The 17,184-nt window shown below is 42.3% G+C and overlaps 3 protein-coding genes across 5 annotated transcripts; 1 reads left to right on the top strand and 2 right to left on the bottom strand.

The window, feature by feature from the left end:
• Window positions 1-114: 114 nt before the first annotated feature.
• Window positions 115-9,462, top strand: RB195_024006 (uncharacterized protein; the record flags this gene model as incomplete). 2 transcript variants are annotated; one of them, XM_064211640.1, is made up of 4 exons in its annotated part: window positions 115-225; window positions 288-371; window positions 496-807; window positions 9,295-9,462. In XM_064211640.1, 4 exons carry the CDS (start codon window positions 115-117, stop codon window positions 9,460-9,462), a joined length of 675 nt encoding a protein of 224 aa, XP_064067521.1. The 2 variants fall into 2 exon arrangements, with proteins under 2 accessions (XP_064067521.1, XP_064067522.1); XM_064211641.1 differs by lacking the exon at window positions 9,295-9,462 and having other exon boundaries at window positions 288-416; window positions 496-885.
• Window positions 9,463-9,559: 97 nt separating this feature from the next.
• RB195_024005 (uncharacterized protein) lies at window positions 9,560-9,925 on the bottom strand (the record flags this gene model as incomplete). Its single annotated transcript, XM_064211639.1, has 1 exon — window positions 9,560-9,925. The coding sequence occupies one exon, from the start codon at window positions 9,923-9,925 to the stop codon at window positions 9,560-9,562; it is 366 nt and encodes a 121-aa protein (XP_064067520.1).
• Window positions 9,926-15,546: 5,621 nt separating this feature from the next.
• RB195_024004 (uncharacterized protein) lies at window positions 15,547-15,954 on the bottom strand (the record flags this gene model as incomplete). 2 transcript variants are annotated; one of them, XM_064211638.1, is made up of 1 exon in its annotated part: window positions 15,547-15,954. In XM_064211638.1, one exon carries the CDS (start codon window positions 15,952-15,954, stop codon window positions 15,547-15,549), a length of 408 nt encoding a protein of 135 aa, XP_064067518.1. The 2 variants fall into 2 exon arrangements, with proteins under 2 accessions (XP_064067518.1, XP_064067519.1); XM_064211637.1 differs by having other exon boundaries at window positions 15,547-15,927.
• Between the last annotated feature and the right edge of the window lie 1,230 nt (window positions 15,955-17,184).

Raw genomic sequence — 17,184 nt, 5'->3', positions numbered from 1 at the left:
AAGTCTTGGATGAAGGACAACCATGCGAGAAAGTAGGGTTTCGAAAAGGATCCAGCACGATGGACCACATTCACACTGTTTCGAAACTCTTAGAGGTATCACAAAGAGTACAAGATGCCGCTCTGTCTCACCTTCATCGACTTGAAGAGGGCCTTCGACTCAGTTGAGACGGATGCGGTCATGGGAGCCTTGGACAACCAAGGCGTCACTACTCAGTACATAAAGGTACTTCGAGAGTTGTACAGCATATTCACGATCGGAATTTCGCCATTCTACAAGAATATCAGGGTGATACAATCTCACCCAAAACGTTCACAGCCACCCTCGAGGACGCAATGCGAAAGCTGGAATGCGATGCCATGGGAGTGAAGGTTGATGGTCGGCAGCTACACCATTTGCGCTTTGCTGATGACATCGTACTGACAACACAGCATCAGCCAAGCGGAACGAATGCTGACCGAATTCGACGAAACATGTGGATGCATCGGTCTTCAGCTGAAACTGCAAAAAACGATATTCACGCGTAACGCATGGGTCTCGGATGCCCCATTCACGTTCAACGGAACGAACATATCCGAATGCACCAGCTACGTTTATCTGGGTCGGGAATTGAACATGATGAATGACCTGACCCCCGAGCTGGAAAGGAGGAAACGAGCGGCTTGTGGAGCGGATAAGAATATCGAGGATGTAGTGAAGAAGACCAAGAACACCCGACTCCGTGCTCACCTCTTCAACACCACTGTACTTCCTGCTTTGACCAATGCTTCAGAAACCTGGGCATTTCACAAGCAGGAAGAAAACGCGGTGAGCGTCATTGAACACGCAGTTGAGAGAGTGATGCTAGGAGTATCCAACTTCACGCAAGTGAGGGGCGGGATTTGAAGTTTTTGCCTCGTCAGCGATCGAAAATTAGAGACGCCGCCGCATTTGCCCAGGAATGTAAAATAAGGTGGGCCGGACACGTGATGCGCTTTAACGACAACCGTTGGACCAAAGCCATGAGCAACTGGGTTCCCCGCGATATTAAGCGCACTATAGGAAGACCGCCGACCCGATGGTCAGATTTCTTCACGAAGTCCTTCAAAGAAAATTATGATGCTCTTCGTGTCCCACGTGAAAAGGAGACCCGACTCTGGCACGCTATCGGGATAAATGGAAGAACTACTGGCGCCCGCTCGACCAGTTCGATGATCAACGGGAGTCAAGGGTTATCAAAGCAGATTCCATCATACTCGCCTCTCCTTGCCAAGCTTCGATATCGTTTTAAAGGCAGCACGAATCTGACGTGGTCAGAGAATTTGCGGAAAATGCTAGTTCGGTGTGATTCCGCTCAATTCTTCCTAATCGTCGTAATCGTCGGCTTGGGAACCGCTTTAACTCCTATAAGGTACGTTATAACACGCTTCCATTTACACGTTCCCATCTCTTCAGCAGCGCAGTCACTTAAATAGTCGCTTAAATAGGCTGCTGAAAAGACATAATTGATCTTCTACCGCACGCACGCGGACGAAATTGGTACACAAGGGTGACGCGTTTCATCTGAAATCGTCATTAAAGCAACGACATCTTCCATGCCGTTTCTTTTTACGACGATTAGAGACATATGAGCGAAACCACCACGGATTCCGCAATATAAAACCTCACTTAGCTTCTCCCGCGGATTCCCTCTCCATGTCAGATTCGTGGTATGCTGCATTTAAGTACACTACGCAAGAACTGCAGACAAGGTAACAAACTGACGAGTCTCACCTGCTAGTGGGGCTGGTAAACCACCGCATCCTTACAGGTTGTCACCCAAGGAGATTGAGATCTACACACTGTACAGTATCCTTAAGTACTGGTGTTTCGATTGTGTTAAGGATCTGCATGTAGTACAATTTTATAGCTCACAGTATAACGCATAACAGCATAATGCATTCCATAATAGACGAGTGTTTGTCATTCTCGAATTAATTCCTGAAAATCCTGAATGGTTCTGATGCCTTCCAAGCAAACGTTTCTTTCTCGTGGGTTAATTTCGCACATTTTATTTCAAACTCACTTTCGTCACATTTCTCATTCTTGTGCCGCCCTAATACTGTCAGCGAACTTCTACGCCTTATACCAGTCAAACATTTTTGTTGCGCAAACTCAGCTCAGCTCTTTCGAATTCTTTTTATAGATATCATTGTACGAGATGGAAATCTAACACCCAACATCGAACTGTGAATAAAACATTGAGGGCTCCAAGAGAAGGTAGGATTCCTCTGTGCTCCCTTTCCTCTCCCATTCCTTAACTGCTGCACCGTACTATTTTGCGAGCACAGTAACAAGATCATATTGTATTAACGGCAGTTCGGGATGTTCACTAATACAATATGATCTTGTTATCAAGCGTGAGCGAGTTCGGAAAAGACTTTGCGATATGCAGTGTATGTTGGAATGTTGTCTATACTGTGAAACTGTAGATTATGCGAAGATCGTAGTAATCTATCAAATAGAATACAGGAAAAAAGTAAGATAGATCCAGAAAGAAGGGCGCCACTCACTGAGTGCCCCCAACTACATTCTCCCCGGGGCTGCTTCGTGACTTTACGGGATTTCCAGATTTGGACCAAGGTCGTTTTTTTCTACAGCAATCCACAATCAGCGAGCCATTCGTCAAATCCTTCTTTGTGTTTCGATGCAAGCACTTCCCAAGTAGTAATCAGTAACGAAGATTCTGCAGCAGCAAACTTGCAGCAGTCAGTATGCAAAAGAAACAGTCTAGTGACGAGAACGGTTACTGTGCTGCGTGGACGTTTTTACGCTCTGAGTGCAGGTCGAGTTCGCGACTCATTATAGTACGAGTACAGTTGAATCCGTTCAGGGTTGAGTACCACCACAACTACATTTTATCCTCCAGAGACCAACACCTAAAGATAGTGTATATGGTGTAAATCTACCGCCTTGGATGAGAATCTGTAAGAATGCGTGAACGTGGTTCACTAGCCTCGCTATGCGGTGAGACTGATCAGTTTGCTTTTCTATTTAGAGTTCTTGCATAGTGCACTTAGAACTTGATTGATACTTAGGCTTTGCAAGGAGAGAAGAGCATGATGGAACCTGCACTGCATCAAAAACCTCGAACCATTTCCAGGCGAGGATCTCGAAACGTCAGCCCATAAATAAAGTTCCACCAACCCATCGTAAGGAAAACAAGAAAACAAATCTAGAGTTGGAGGTTACGGGTTATTTCTGGAAGTGAATACCTAAGTAAATCGGTGCTCTAAAACCTAAGCATTAGTCTTGAGAGATCTATGACATGTAGACTAAAGCTACTAAGAGAAAAAAGAAGATAAAGCTTCCAGAAATAGGAGCGCGGTTCCTCCCCCCTCCAAATATATTTCCCCTGTGCTTTGTATGCTTGATGGGCGATTGATTTGAAGAAAAGGTGGTCGAAAGTAGAGAAAAATGTATCCATATTTGGTGTTGTCCGTGAAGAGCTAGGAAGTCCTATTTTGGCTGCAGTTTTTTTTCCGTAAAGATAGGCTCTTTAAATTCACCCCAATTAAAGCGCGCTTATTTGAAGAAATCTCAATACTTCTTCTTTCAAAATCCCAAGAAATTCTTTTCCGAGGTAGTCCTATCGTGGACTAAAAGTGGACGAAACTAACCAATTGCAAAAAGCATGGGTAACAAAAACTCGAAGGTTAACGGTATGCTGGTAAGTCAAATCCTTTCTTCCCATTCTCTCCTTTTTTCTCTCTCTCTCTCTCAAAGGGCACAGTACCCGAATGGTGGTTGTTCATACAGCTGACGTCCCAGCAACTCTAGAGGAGCTTAAACCTATAAATCACCACTGTTTGATGTGGAAATCAGCCCTTATTCGATCGAGAGTATATGAAGATACCAAGCGATTAAGTTGCTTCTACCATTTCACGTACTCATTTCATTCCTCTAATGCTCACTTCTCTGTTAATTTTTCTTCGCTTCATTTTTAAAGCAGTACTCTGTAAGTTTAAAAGACAATGTGATGGCGAAAACTTTTCGTGCGCTTAATTTCAGCAAAGTTCTAGTCAAGAATAGGAATTTTTGTGCACATTTGTTTTTATATTGCGACCTGTTTATCTTCCAATGTTAACAAGACTGATTACGAAAGTTTCCGCTACTTTCTTGAAAATGGCACGAGATAGGGAAACCAAGAGTTCCAGTCCTATCTTTGTTATTCGATATAACACCTCCGAACAGAAAATGTGCTGAAAGATCTGAATATAAAGAGCCAAAATGCAAAATGAAGGATCTACGCGGCTAACATGTGTTCGGCCCACCTGAAATTCATTCGGTTTTCAGAGCACAAAAAAAAAACTGAACAGAATAAAAGACCATAGTATTGTATGGAAGGTCATCAGCGAACAAAAAAAAAAGAAAGAATGGACACCATTCCTCCTTCTGTGCAACCAAATCAAAAGTACATTACAAAACCCCATCAGAAAAAGAATGTCTCTGGGATTTTGCGCCACAAAAGAAAAGATGATATTAACGAGCCACCCGCGGAATGCATGCACTACAAACCAAGTTATGGGTAAGCTGTTGTCAGGGAGTAATTGGCATGGTATGAACGAAGATTGATCAGTAGTCGGTCTTTCATCTCGGTACATCAATACCATCGCGGCGGGGCCGCCGCACAAAGAGGCCTTTAGTCCTTTTTGAAACAGAGCAAGTAATGCTCATGCTAGCACGATACCTTCAGTGATTGAAGTATTCCTGAGTCTTTCTCCTAAGGACGCTAAGTCTTAACTAGGCATTTGCGCACATGACGAAATCTGAATGCAACACATACCTCCATTTTGTGAAAGAAGTTCTTAGTCCCATTCGGTGGTTTCATATCATCTAATCGATTTCACTATGAAAGAAAACTGAAACAAAAATTGAAATCAACGGTCTTTCTCTGCGCCGTAATGAGACATCACTAAGGTGTCATGGCGAAACAATAGATGTTAGGACATTTGCAGTTAATTATGTATGCTGCCTCTTTAACTCAAAAACGCCTATACTGCACTGTGTACTGTTGCAGAAGACAGACCAGTGATTATCAGAGACAGAGTTAATAAGTCTCACTGTATCCCGAGATGTATTACTAAGCAGAGATAGACTCACACATGCACATGCAAAATTTTCAGCCGCAGTAAATGACGAAGGATAAGGAAGCGGCAATTACGAGTTATCAACGGAAAAGGGGGAGTTGAGTAGAGTTTTACTACCGTATTTTTTGCTGCTCGCAAGCTTCTGCTCATTTTGCACAGAAGAGTTTTCATAGCTTCTCAAACGGAGGGTGGCACGTTGCCAGAAGTCACACGCGAAGTGTTATAGTCGGACTGGAGCGATCTGATGCAAATCGAACGGGTGAGCTTGGTTTATTAGGTGTGACATATCACGCTGCATCTCGATACGTTTAAGAACAAAAATGAAAGGATTCTTTATGAGTGATATTGAAGATAACATGGCGTGCTTCGTTTTGGGAAAAACCTTTGCACTTAGCGATGCAGTGGTGGGGAACTCGTTTTATGGTCGGATGTGAAGCCTTAGGTGTCCAGACAAGTCTGGTACCAATTTATTTTGGGAGGGTGTAGCGCAGTCGGTAAGACGTCCCGCTTCCTGCACGATCGATCGGAGGTTCGAATCCGCCCTAGTGCTCGCCAAGCCTTTCATCCCTCCGGTGTTGATACTAGACGAGTCTGAAAAAAACGGGATAGAAACACTGTCTTGACACATCGGTTAACCCCCGCAACTCATTGTATAGGCCACTTACACGTTTGTAAACCTCAAACGATTTTGAATTGAAGTGAACGTGTTGACGCATCCTAAGCGGATTGATTAAGAGACCAGAGACTTCATCCTTTATCCTCAAGCCTCGCACACATTCGTAAGCGACTGCGCGACTATGCTACGGTTTTCTCCTCCCAAGTCTGGTATCAATTTATCCAACCTGGAGGGATGAAGGAGTTGGTGAGCACCAGGACGGATTTGAAACTACGACCAATCGTGTAGACAGCGGAACTTCTTACTGACTGCGCCACACTCGCCTTATGCATAGAGAAGTACTTCGAATTTCTAATTTCATATTTTGAGAAATAAAGGTTTCAATATTTAGGTTGGTGTTTTGTAAAACCTTTCTTCAAATCCCTCATCCTGCCTCGCACCTGTGAGTGTGTTGGTTTTGGTGGCCAACACACTGCTTCGACTTGAAAGGTGAGGAAAAGTAAGAGGAAGTGTATTCCAGGCAGAAAAAATGCAGTGCAGTTGCAGTCATGGTATGTGACAACAGAAGTGCCGGGCAGAATCGATTTGCTATGTATTTCTTGCACATACAAGAAATAGACTAAAGCCAAGGACATTCTATTCTTTACTCTCTTTTCCTTTTCTTCCATTCACATTCATTTCTGAATCCCAACTTTTCGAACGTTCGAAAAGGACTATGTTTTAAGAAGTAGGTAAAAGAATATGATATGAACGTACATGTGCGCGTGAGTAGAATGGCTCACTTTGGGATTTTATACCCAAGATAGTAAACAGTGGTTCAGCTGTAATGTTCATCAAAAGAAGAGCAATGAAGTTAATAGCACAGAATAATTGCCGGCATGTTCCGGCTAATGTAAAAGCAACATTTCTACAAACGCCTCGCCTCTGCCATATGGTCGGCAACGTGGGGACAGTATGGCAGCGAACATTATAAATTCTCAATTATCGTGTTCCGAGGTCGGAACATTCCGGCGACACAACAAGAAAGGTATCTATAGATTACGTAAGAAAATGTGTCGTAGTGGGATGGAGTTTTCCGATTCTTCTTTCCCGGAGAATGTCAAGTCGAAAATTTACTTTGAGTTGACGAGTGGAGGTAGAGCTTGCAGTTGGGTGGGCGGACACAGTAGAAAATGTTTGGACGGCCGCGGATGTTGATCAAAAGCGTGATATGCGGTAAACCGCAATGTACACAATTGGTGCCGTAGTCTTTCGTACCACGACCTGCGTCTTTGAAGTGCGATGCAGCACTTACCTGCGCAGGCATTAAGCAGTTTCAATAGAAGGATTATTAAGGAAACTACAGCTTTTAGCACAGCAATGACAATTTTAATCAATAGTAGAGCGATGGTGGGTCCCAGCGCATAGGTGGTCCCAGTTGCAATTGCCAATTTACCTAGTGTTCCAAGGGCCAATTTCCAGCGTTCTTTAAGAACTTTTAAGAGTGGTTGAAGATCAGGTAGATCAAGCTTTTCAAAGTACTCGTTTGCGCTTTTTTTAACTATTTTCCAAACGTGACTTCGCTTACATCTGGGATGGTGTACAAGTGTTCCATGTAGATCAAATGTGATCTCATGCCCATTGCAAGACGTATGACACTTCTGCTGTATCAGAGCGTTGCTAAACTCCAGATATACTACATTAGTTTTGTTCGATGGCCCACATTCGATTTAGAATACTTGAGATTAGCACTGGACGTACACACTGGACGACGTTGCCCAAGCATCAATGCGGGTTATGCACGAGACTTTAGCTTGAACTGCTTCAAGGCAGTTATAGCTGACTCTTATTTCTTCAAATGGTACATCACAAGATTGGTCTATGATGTAATGTTAGCTGTTGAACATAAGGCTTGACTCAAGAGCAATAGTGGTTTCATGATGGTGAGTGTAGGCGTTGATATTTCCTTCTTCTAGCCTTATTTCTGTGAATGGCGTTTTAATGGGAAGCACATTTGACTAAAATCATTTGGCAACATTAGTGCCTCGGAACATTTTCGGAAACAGCGAATCTTCCGTTCATTGGAGGAAAATGTGGTTTTTGAATTGAAACTGCAGTAATAGATAGCTCATCCGACTTGTGGGTGACATAGAGTGTCAGAATTGTCGATTTTTCTTTGCCCCTGTTATACATCGTTATCAATCTACACTGCAGGTGTCCACTCCATGCAGCGCACAATTTCAAACACTGACCTACTTTTTGGTACTTGTGCTAGGTGCAAGAATGAGCATGCTGGCATCGAGAGAAGACATCCGCAGACAATACCGCCGCATGTTTCTTCACATGCAATGTATCCCGGATACTTTGAGGCCATATCTAATTCTGGTATAGCATTATTCGGGTACATTCTGTTACAAATGTTTTATGTGCATTATCCCATCTGAGCGCATCTCGTGGTGCCAAAAAACTTGTGCATCGTGTCTCTTGTGAAGAAGAGTGAAAGTTTGCTGCAATTGAGAGTTATGCCGTTATTTTTCACTCTTATCATACCCACTGTAGTAGTTAAATGGTTGATTTGAATACAGACTTCTGAATCTATTCTGTTAAAGAGTAGTTATTATTAGAGCATAACGGATAAAGTCTCTGACGTTAATCAATCCGCTTGGGATGCACCCCCACGTTCACTTCAATTCAAAATCGATTGACGTTTACGAACGTGTAACTGACCTATATGATGATCTGCGGTGGCTAGTCGATATGTCAAGTCAGTGTTTTTATCCTCCCAGACAAATCTGGTACCAATTTATCGACTTCGGAGGGACGAAAGGCTTGGTGAGCACTAGGATGGATTTGAACCTCCGATCGATCGTGCAGGGAGCGGAACCTCTAACCGATACACTACACTAACTAAAACTCAACGATTTATTATTATTATTTAAATTTAAATTTAAAGAGTATTTATTCTCACTTATTATTATTAGTATTAGTATCTGTTCTTGTCTAAATTCGAATAGACATTTGCCCTTTGTCGCGCACACCATTTCTGCAGTGTGTCTTGTGTAACCATGTTCACAAGCGAATGTTGCGCTTTTGAATGCTAAAGTGAACAAAGTGGCTACTATTAAAGTGTTCGCAACTAGAGAAATTGTTTTGAAAGTACTCAGTTCGCACTCAACATGTACATTACTTCCTCTTCGCCTTTATTTTCGGCATTTGCGTATGAACCACGTCATACCCATCACTGCTGCGAGATTAGAGTACAAGACAATGGACACAGTAAGAACTGTGCCAAACGGCCAACAATATGGATTTCCTAAGAGTGCTCTCAAGATTTTTGAAGACTCTGCGCAGAATTGTGGACGCTCACATTTCTCGATCGTCGTGATTACTTCGTTTCTCGAGTGGAGACGTAATTTTACCGTTACAGGCTGGTCCAACGGTGAAACTGGAAGAGTATCCCTAATTTCTTCCAAAACATTTTTGAATGACTTGTATTTATTATCAATGCAGAATTCGAATTCTAATGTACAATTCTTAAATTGTCCTCTAGGAGGTGTTATAAACGCGATACCTTTATTGCAAGTAATACAGGTGTTTGGTTGTGCATCACCAAGGTCGATTAAAAACAAGGATAACATTGCCGTTATTGGACAGGATACTGTTGATCGAGCAGACGTAAGGGTAATTGATCTGTCAAAGTCTGTTTCGAATTCTCGAATGACGTCTAAAGCGCGAGATTTGGAGGTTCTGGCTAAATGATTTCTAGATTGAATTGCAGTTGGAATATGGATATCAGTATCCATGTTCTCACAGTTTCGTTCAACCGATTGCTGGTTGTCAGACACCGAACGAATTTTTAGACGGTATATTTTATTAATGGTCTCCGCAAAATTTTGCGGATAGGCATTAGAATTTTAGCGGACCTTATCATGCCGTCTGCGCTTCGAACTAAATCTTCTATTTTACCATGTACCCATTGTCCTCTGGGCAGTAATTCCTGTTCAACTAGTACAATTTCACCGATTTCTGGAATTTTACTCACATGACGTTTCCGATTCAGTTGACATCTGTGGCTGTCGCGTAAAATAGTAAGATATTTAGTGTTCCATTTCTCCCAGAACTTCGCTGCAATGTTTTCTGAAGATGCAAGCGCTTCGTAAGCTTGAGCAGTTGTCTGTATCAACTCTGTTTCAAATGTGGGATCATTTCCGGAATTGGACATTTTAGAGTTGAATTGAAAATTTGAAATTTCCTAGTAGAAAATCAATAGGTCTGAGTGGGATCTCAGAAAGATCAGCTGCTAAGAGTTTCGTTAGTGGACGTGTATTTATAATTGCCTCTATACGGGTGACTACAGTAACCATCTGTTCAAATGACAGTTCCTTTCTTCCAATTGATTTTTGGAAAATTCTTTTCACAGATCCAACAAGCCTTTCCCATACCCCACCCATCACTCATCCATGGGGATGCCGGTGGACTGAAAATCCATTTAATGGCACAATAATTTATTACTGAATTTCCTGTTGTTTCATCACTTTCGAACAACTTTTCAATCATTTTCTGGCCAAGTTTGAAATTTGATCCACAGTCTGTTCTCATTAAAAGAGGTATACCTCTACGCGATACAAATCGAATAAACTATTGAGAAACGCCCCTGTACTTAGGCTTTCTACCACTTCCAAATGGATGGCTCTGATTGCAAGACAGGTGTAGAGGCATATATACATTCGTTCATTTCTCTTGGATAGAAATGGTCCCATAAAATCACATCATACGTTTTGAAACGGTTTGCTTATTGTAACCCTATCTGATGGTAGCAGGGCATCAGATAGGGTGACAATAAGAAAACCGTGGTGTCTTCTCTGGAGCTCAAAAGACATACCTTGGCATCTCTTACGAATAGTACAATCTTTTATGTACTTCTTAATTGCCCATGACGGCTGTGGAATCCAATAGATCTGTCTAGCCAGAGACAGTATGTGATCTTTGCCACAGTGAGCACTGTTGCAATGCAGGACTGTAATAATGGGTCTAGAAAGGTCAGAGTCATTATCGATATAGATAGGTATTTTTGTGTTTAAAGGTAGATTTGCATTTCAAATTCTTGATTTGCATCTTGTGTTCCATTTTCATTCTTTACGAGTATATGGTTCGGAAACCGCTTTTGCAGTTTTCTTATGTTAATATTCTTATGAAATAATGCTATGATTAATTTCTCTCTTAAGCGCATCTCTTCGCAGTCCATTACCGAGTCCGGGTCAAAGCGCGAGACTGTTGATATTGCAATTGATGTCAATCTAGTAGTATTACATCGATTGATCCATTTGTGCAGCACTTTTGCAACTCTAGATACAGTTCGTAGCGCTGTCTTGAGACGTGAAGATCTCGATAGATCTACGAACATTGAGTAGGTATTATCATTATTATCCCCAGACCCTTTAACATGATGATTTTCAAATGTTTCCATTTCTTCCACAACTTTTTTTTCCCATTGAAAGTATCGATAGAGTGCTGTTTCCAGCTAGATGGCTCTAGTGCCAATCATTGCGGCCCTCTCACCCAGCTGTGTTGGTCGAGTTGAGATGATGTAAAACCTCGCGTTCCTGCATCTGCTGATTTTATGCGTTGGAACATGGAAAAAGTTTACAGAAATGCCTTTGTTCTCAACCTGATATCTGATTTTTCAATTCGACCTTTCTGATTAATTATAGAAGTGGTTGAACAGACCGAGACGGTGGTTTAGTGGAATGCATTTATTAGATGAATATAGGTAAACAGAACAGTTGCAAGCAATGTGATCGAATGAAGGAATGGGCAGCGTTGCCTGCCGCACTCTTGGACCACGCCCCTTATCTATCATCGGGGTCGATGATATTGATTGTGAAAGCTGGAACTTCTCGAGAGGAATTAATCCATTGTAGAGCGATTTCACTATCAGTGACAAGATTGAAGTGATCTATATTGTAATCAAGATTTTCTAAGATACTCTTTCCCAATCTCATTCCAATAACTATTCCAAGCAATTCTAACCTTGGAGTTGTTTGCCGGCATTTTTTTTTTTTGGGAGTCAACTTTGACTTTCCGCTAATCAATTGCGGGACCTCGTTAGTGTCATTATGCCGCAGGAAGGCGCAATTTGATATAGCAAGATTGCTTGCATCACAAAATATCCATAAATCTGTTTTTGAGGTGTGAAGATTTCGCACATTTGTGAGAATTGTCCTGGGAATGCTGATGCTCGCACAACTGATCTCTTTACAGATGGAGTTCCATCTCTTAGTCATTAATGGATTGACATAATCATTCCACTTAATTCTAGTGTCATAGATTTCTCGCATTAGCGACTTAAACTTGATAAGCAATGGCGCAGTTACACCTATGGGGTCGTAGACAGAGTTTGTTATACTAACCACATCTCGCTTAGTAAGTGATGTTTTTGACGGAAGACTTACTTTCACGTTAAACTCACCCATTTCACAACACTATCCTTAAATAATATGGTTTTAGAGTACTTTTCAAAATACTCAAATGTTTTTTCATCATTTGAAAGTTCATTGTGGAAATTCCTAATCCATCCAGTAATCCATCCAAAATCTTCTGAAGTATATCCGCTTCACTTTGCTCCTGAACGAGCGTAAGACCATGGGTAATTTCTTCGCTAGTTAGATTTACTGGACCTGTACTGTGACCATGAAGAGTTGGACCTACTAATGTTCTGGCAACATATAGTCCGTTGGTAACCTTGTTCTAGTGCTGTTCATCACAAATTATTAGTAGTAATCTAATCCGGTTAGAATTTGTGAATTTTGGTGTTCACCTCTCTTGGATTGGACAAACAAATACCGTTATCTTGAAGAAACTGCTTATCTTGTTCTAAAAGATATGCGGAACGAAAACCGTCAGTTATCATGGGTTTTTTGGAACAGTTAAATGAATCTTTTTTCCAAAAACTGTGGAGATTTTCAATCATCACAAATTATTAGTAGTAATCTAATCCAGTCAGAATTTGTGAATTTTGGTGTTCACCTCTCTTGGATTGGACAAACAAATACCGTTATCTTGAAGAAACTGCTTATCTTGTTCTAAAAGATATGCGGAACGAAAACCGTCAGTTATCATAGGTTTTTTGGAACAGTTAAATGAATCTTTTTTTCCAAAAACTGTGGAGATTTTCAATGGAACAAAAAACGTTTTACATTTCTCAGTATGGCCACCAACGCCAGACATAGTGCATATTTCCGTCTCTTGTTTTGGGAGCCGAATTCCTCTCCTGCATTGTAGTTCTCTGTGCACCAGTATCAAAAAATATTAGAACTCGTTTGCTGCTCAGAGCTGTCACAGAAGCTCATATTGGCCTGTTTTATTATTCCACATATTTGCTTCGGCAGTCATGAGCAGCACTTTGCCCTTTATGGTATTATCGCTGGGATCTAATTTCACGAAAGAATCACTTTGAATTAGATCTTCATTATGTATATTCGAAGTTTGATCTCGTTGATGAACGTCATTTGAGGTGCGATTGCGCAATCCGGCATTGTTTCCTCTTATTTCGCCAGTACGGGTCATCTGTTGTTTGTTGCTCCATTGTTACCAAAGCGCAATTGATTTTGCTGATTTGTTACATTCTCGGGTGATCTTGTAGAGCATAAACTTTGATGACGCATCCTTCCACAGAGGGGTCAGTTTGGTCTGCTACAGTGATTACTTTTGTGCTGGTCGTTGAAACATTTCCAGCAGTGATTGGAGTTAACCACTTTTCATCAACGTTCCTTTTTTGTTGGATATCTGTTACAGTTCTGCAATGCTCAGGGCTGTCACAGAAAATACACTGTCTATCATTTTTCTTGTATCTGACTTATGCAAAATTTGATTCCTTTTGCTTTCCGTGTTTTCGGTCTTAAAACGACGTTTTAATCTTGATTCAATGAATTTTCTGGCCCGTCGATACCATTTGGTTAATCAACATTCTTATTTTGCCGAAGATATATGTGCGATTCTCGGCATTATTCCTTCCACATAGAAGATCAGTTAGTTTCTGCATGATCTTTGCTCTGTTTATAGGTTTGTTATCACATTTTTTCTTTGTAGTTTTAACCATTCATTTATAATTCTGGGGAATCAATTGTATCCCTTTGATGGTCGTTTCCGCTCTTCCTCGGAGACTATCTTTGAGAAAAAGCATTTTCTCAACTGTACTGAGTACTTTATTTTGGTGTACCAATGTTTCATAGATACTAGATACAATACTTTGATCTGTTACCGTTTGGCCCTTCCCGTTTGAGGCGATCGATTACTTGCATCTTTAAGATGCGTTATTATTCGTTGGTTTCTGTTTAATTTTATTCCCAACCTCCTTGCTAATTTATCAGCTTGATTTGCTGCTTCTGTGGCTCTTGCTTCTAGCATAAATATCATTTCATTTGGTCTTGCCATGATATCAGTAAATTTTGTTTCACTTTCAATTTCCTCGACTTCTTTTTCGAGGTCCTTTTTGTTGCCTTTTATTCTGGAATCGTTATATTCCACCTGCAGTATGTCTATCAGTGCAATGAGTTTCTACTCTGTTCGGTAGTTTTTATACTACCTTTTATAAGGTTGGTTGAGGTCAAGTATGCCTCAAACATTTCCTCTTCGGACCCATTTGGGTTGCACTCTTCTTTGTAGAGTGGAAATTTCTCGTAAAGTAGCTGGAGAGTTTTGGTGCTATGGGCCATGGGTTTTTTTTAATGAAAAACCAAAGACATCTCTCAAAATGTTGCACAGCTATGGGCCTGCTGTGGGCAGCTGAGGGGCTTGCTGCACCTTATTTGGCCAATGTACCAAAAAAATTGTGCGCGTGAATGGAATGGCTCACGATAATTTGGGATTTTATACCCAAGACAGGAAACGGTGGTTCAGCGGTAATGTTCATCAAAAGAAGAGCAATGAAGTTAAGAGCACAGAATAATTGCGGGCCTGTTCCGGCTAGTGTAAAAGCAACATTTCTACAAACGCCCCGCCTCCTTGCCATATGGTCGGGAAGGAAGGGACAGGATGGCAACGAACATTACAAATGATCAATTATCGTGTTCCAAGGTCGGAACAGTACATGCTAATTGAGCACCTTTCACCACATTTCACAGGAAAAAGGAATGCTACTCAGAGGCGCCCTGATTTCACCTCCTTAATCAGCAGTGTATCTTATTTTTATTGCCTACCAGATCTGATTGGAGACTGGTCAAAATGATTGATTTAAAGTGCAACATAGTACAAACGGTTATGTACAAGGCCGTGCCCGATTTCTTTTGCTGATAAATTGCTGCAAGCATAACATTGTAGCAGCCAATGGTTGGCTCCCAACCCGGAATTAAGGAGGATCTCACCGCGCAGACGTCTTCTGTAAACCCGTCGGAAGCAGCTGCGTAAGCGGCTACGCTCAAGCGGCGCGGTGGAAGTAGAGATCGAGACGAGACCATCTCTAGCTTCACTCACCTCTGCACCGTCTGCGCTGCTTCGAGAGCAACTGCTTTCGCGAGTACGCAGAGCTTGAGGTCGTTTTTGTCCGACTACAAAGTGGTTGGTTCCTACCACTACATCGCCAAGTGCACAGGCAGGTTTTCAACACTCTAATACTACTGAAAGTATATCATTGTAACAAACACCAAAAAACGACTTCATGGAATGGGCAGAGGTTAATGATCACCTATTGGACTCATTTTGCTGCATGTGATTTGCTGTGGGTACCTACCCCAACTGATGGGGAACGGTCAAGGGGTACCAGTATGATGTGCCGCTGCATATCCAGGAGGCTAATGAGCGTCGATACTTGCACCATGCAACGTCGATACTGGCTCTTGTGTCACCTCACCTGTCCTTCTGTTGTTCATCGATTTGCTCGAGCGGGCACCAGTAATACTTCCATTTCTCCCGATCGCGCGCAAGTGTTGGCCAGTGGCACATCTTCTCGCGAGAAACTCGAAGACCGTCGTACTTTTCTTTGAAAGACTTCATGAAGAGGTCTGACCACTGGGTCGGCGGTCTTCCTGCTGTGCGTTTGATGTCGCGTGGTATCCAGTCGCTTACAGCTCTGGTCCAATGCTTGTGGTTGAAACGCACCACGTGTCCGACCCACTTAATTTTTCTTTCCATGGCATATGCGGCAGCGTCTCTGATCTTCGATCGGTGACGTAGGAGTGAACTTCGAATCCTTTCATTCACTTGCGTGAAGCGGGTTACTCCTAGCATCACCCTTTCAATTCCGCGTGATCGCATTTTCTTTCTGCTTGCGAAACGCCCATGTTTGTGAAGCGTAGGTCAAAGCAGGAAGAACGGTGGTGTTGAATAGGTGAGCACGGAGCCGCATGTTCCTGGTCCTCTTCACTCCATCTTTGATGCTCTTGAATGCTCCCTAAGCCGCTCGTTTCCTTCTGCCCAGCTCGGAGGTCAGATCATTGATCATGTTGATTTCCCGACCTAGATAAACATAGCTGGAGCATTCGGATATGTTCGTTCCGTTGAGCGCAAATGGGGTATCAGAAACCCATCCGTTCTTCAAAAACATCGTCGTGTCTAGCTTCAGCCGAAGACCAATGTTTTTACACGCTTAATCAAATTCGGCCAGCATCCGTTCTGCCTGATTGATGCTTGTTGTTATAAGAATGTCATCAGCGAAACGAAGATGGTGTAAATGTTGGCCGTCGACTTTCACTCCCATGTCATCCTATTCCAATCCTCGCATCGCGTTCTCGAGTGGCACTGAATATTTTGGGTGAAATTGCGTCACCCTGGCGATCCTCTCTCTTCACGTCGATTACGACATCATTGTAGAATGGGGACATTTTGGTCGTGAAGTAGCTATACAACTCATAACGTATCTTTATGTATGGAGTAGGGACGCCTTGGTAGTCTAAGACTTCCATGACCGCTTCGGTCTCAACTCTATCAAAGGCTTTCCTTAAAGGCATCACCCCACGAATCTGGGGTGGTGCGGATTTCAGGTGGAGAGTTCCTATACGAGGTTATGTTGTGGCGAAGAGGGTGATTCCGTCCATTTATTCCTAAATGCCGTAAAAAGCGGCCCGGAAGATGCGGCGCGTGTCCAAGGCTGGTTGTTGTAGAAATTTGTTGTAGAAAATAGCGCGCCGGAATGCTCAAAGCATTATCTTCCGTGCCGTTTTTTACAGTAATTAGGGAAAAATAGACGTACTGAACCCTTTTCGGAACCCTGCTTGCCCGCATGGCTGTCCTTCATCTAATGTTCTTTCTATCCTGTTTAGGATTACTCTTGTGAAAAGCTTGTAGATGACAGACAGTAAGCAAATTGGACGATAGTTGCCGATGTCTTTTGGATCTCCCTTCTTATACAACAGCACGGTCTTGCTTTTCTCTCACTTTAGGAACCGTGTATTCCGACAGGTAACGTGTAAAGAACTTCGCCAGGGTGTTGATTAGTACTGGTGGAAGGTTCTTCAGGTGCGTGAAAGTTCGACTTTCCGTGAATCT

The sequence above is a fragment of the Necator americanus genome, chromosome X (genome assembly GCF_031761385.1).
Source record: "Necator americanus strain Aroian chromosome X, whole genome shotgun sequence".
Lineage (NCBI taxonomy): Eukaryota > Metazoa > Nematoda > Chromadorea > Rhabditida > Ancylostomatidae > Necator > Necator americanus.
This window is presented reverse-complemented; position numbering and strand designations above follow the sequence as displayed.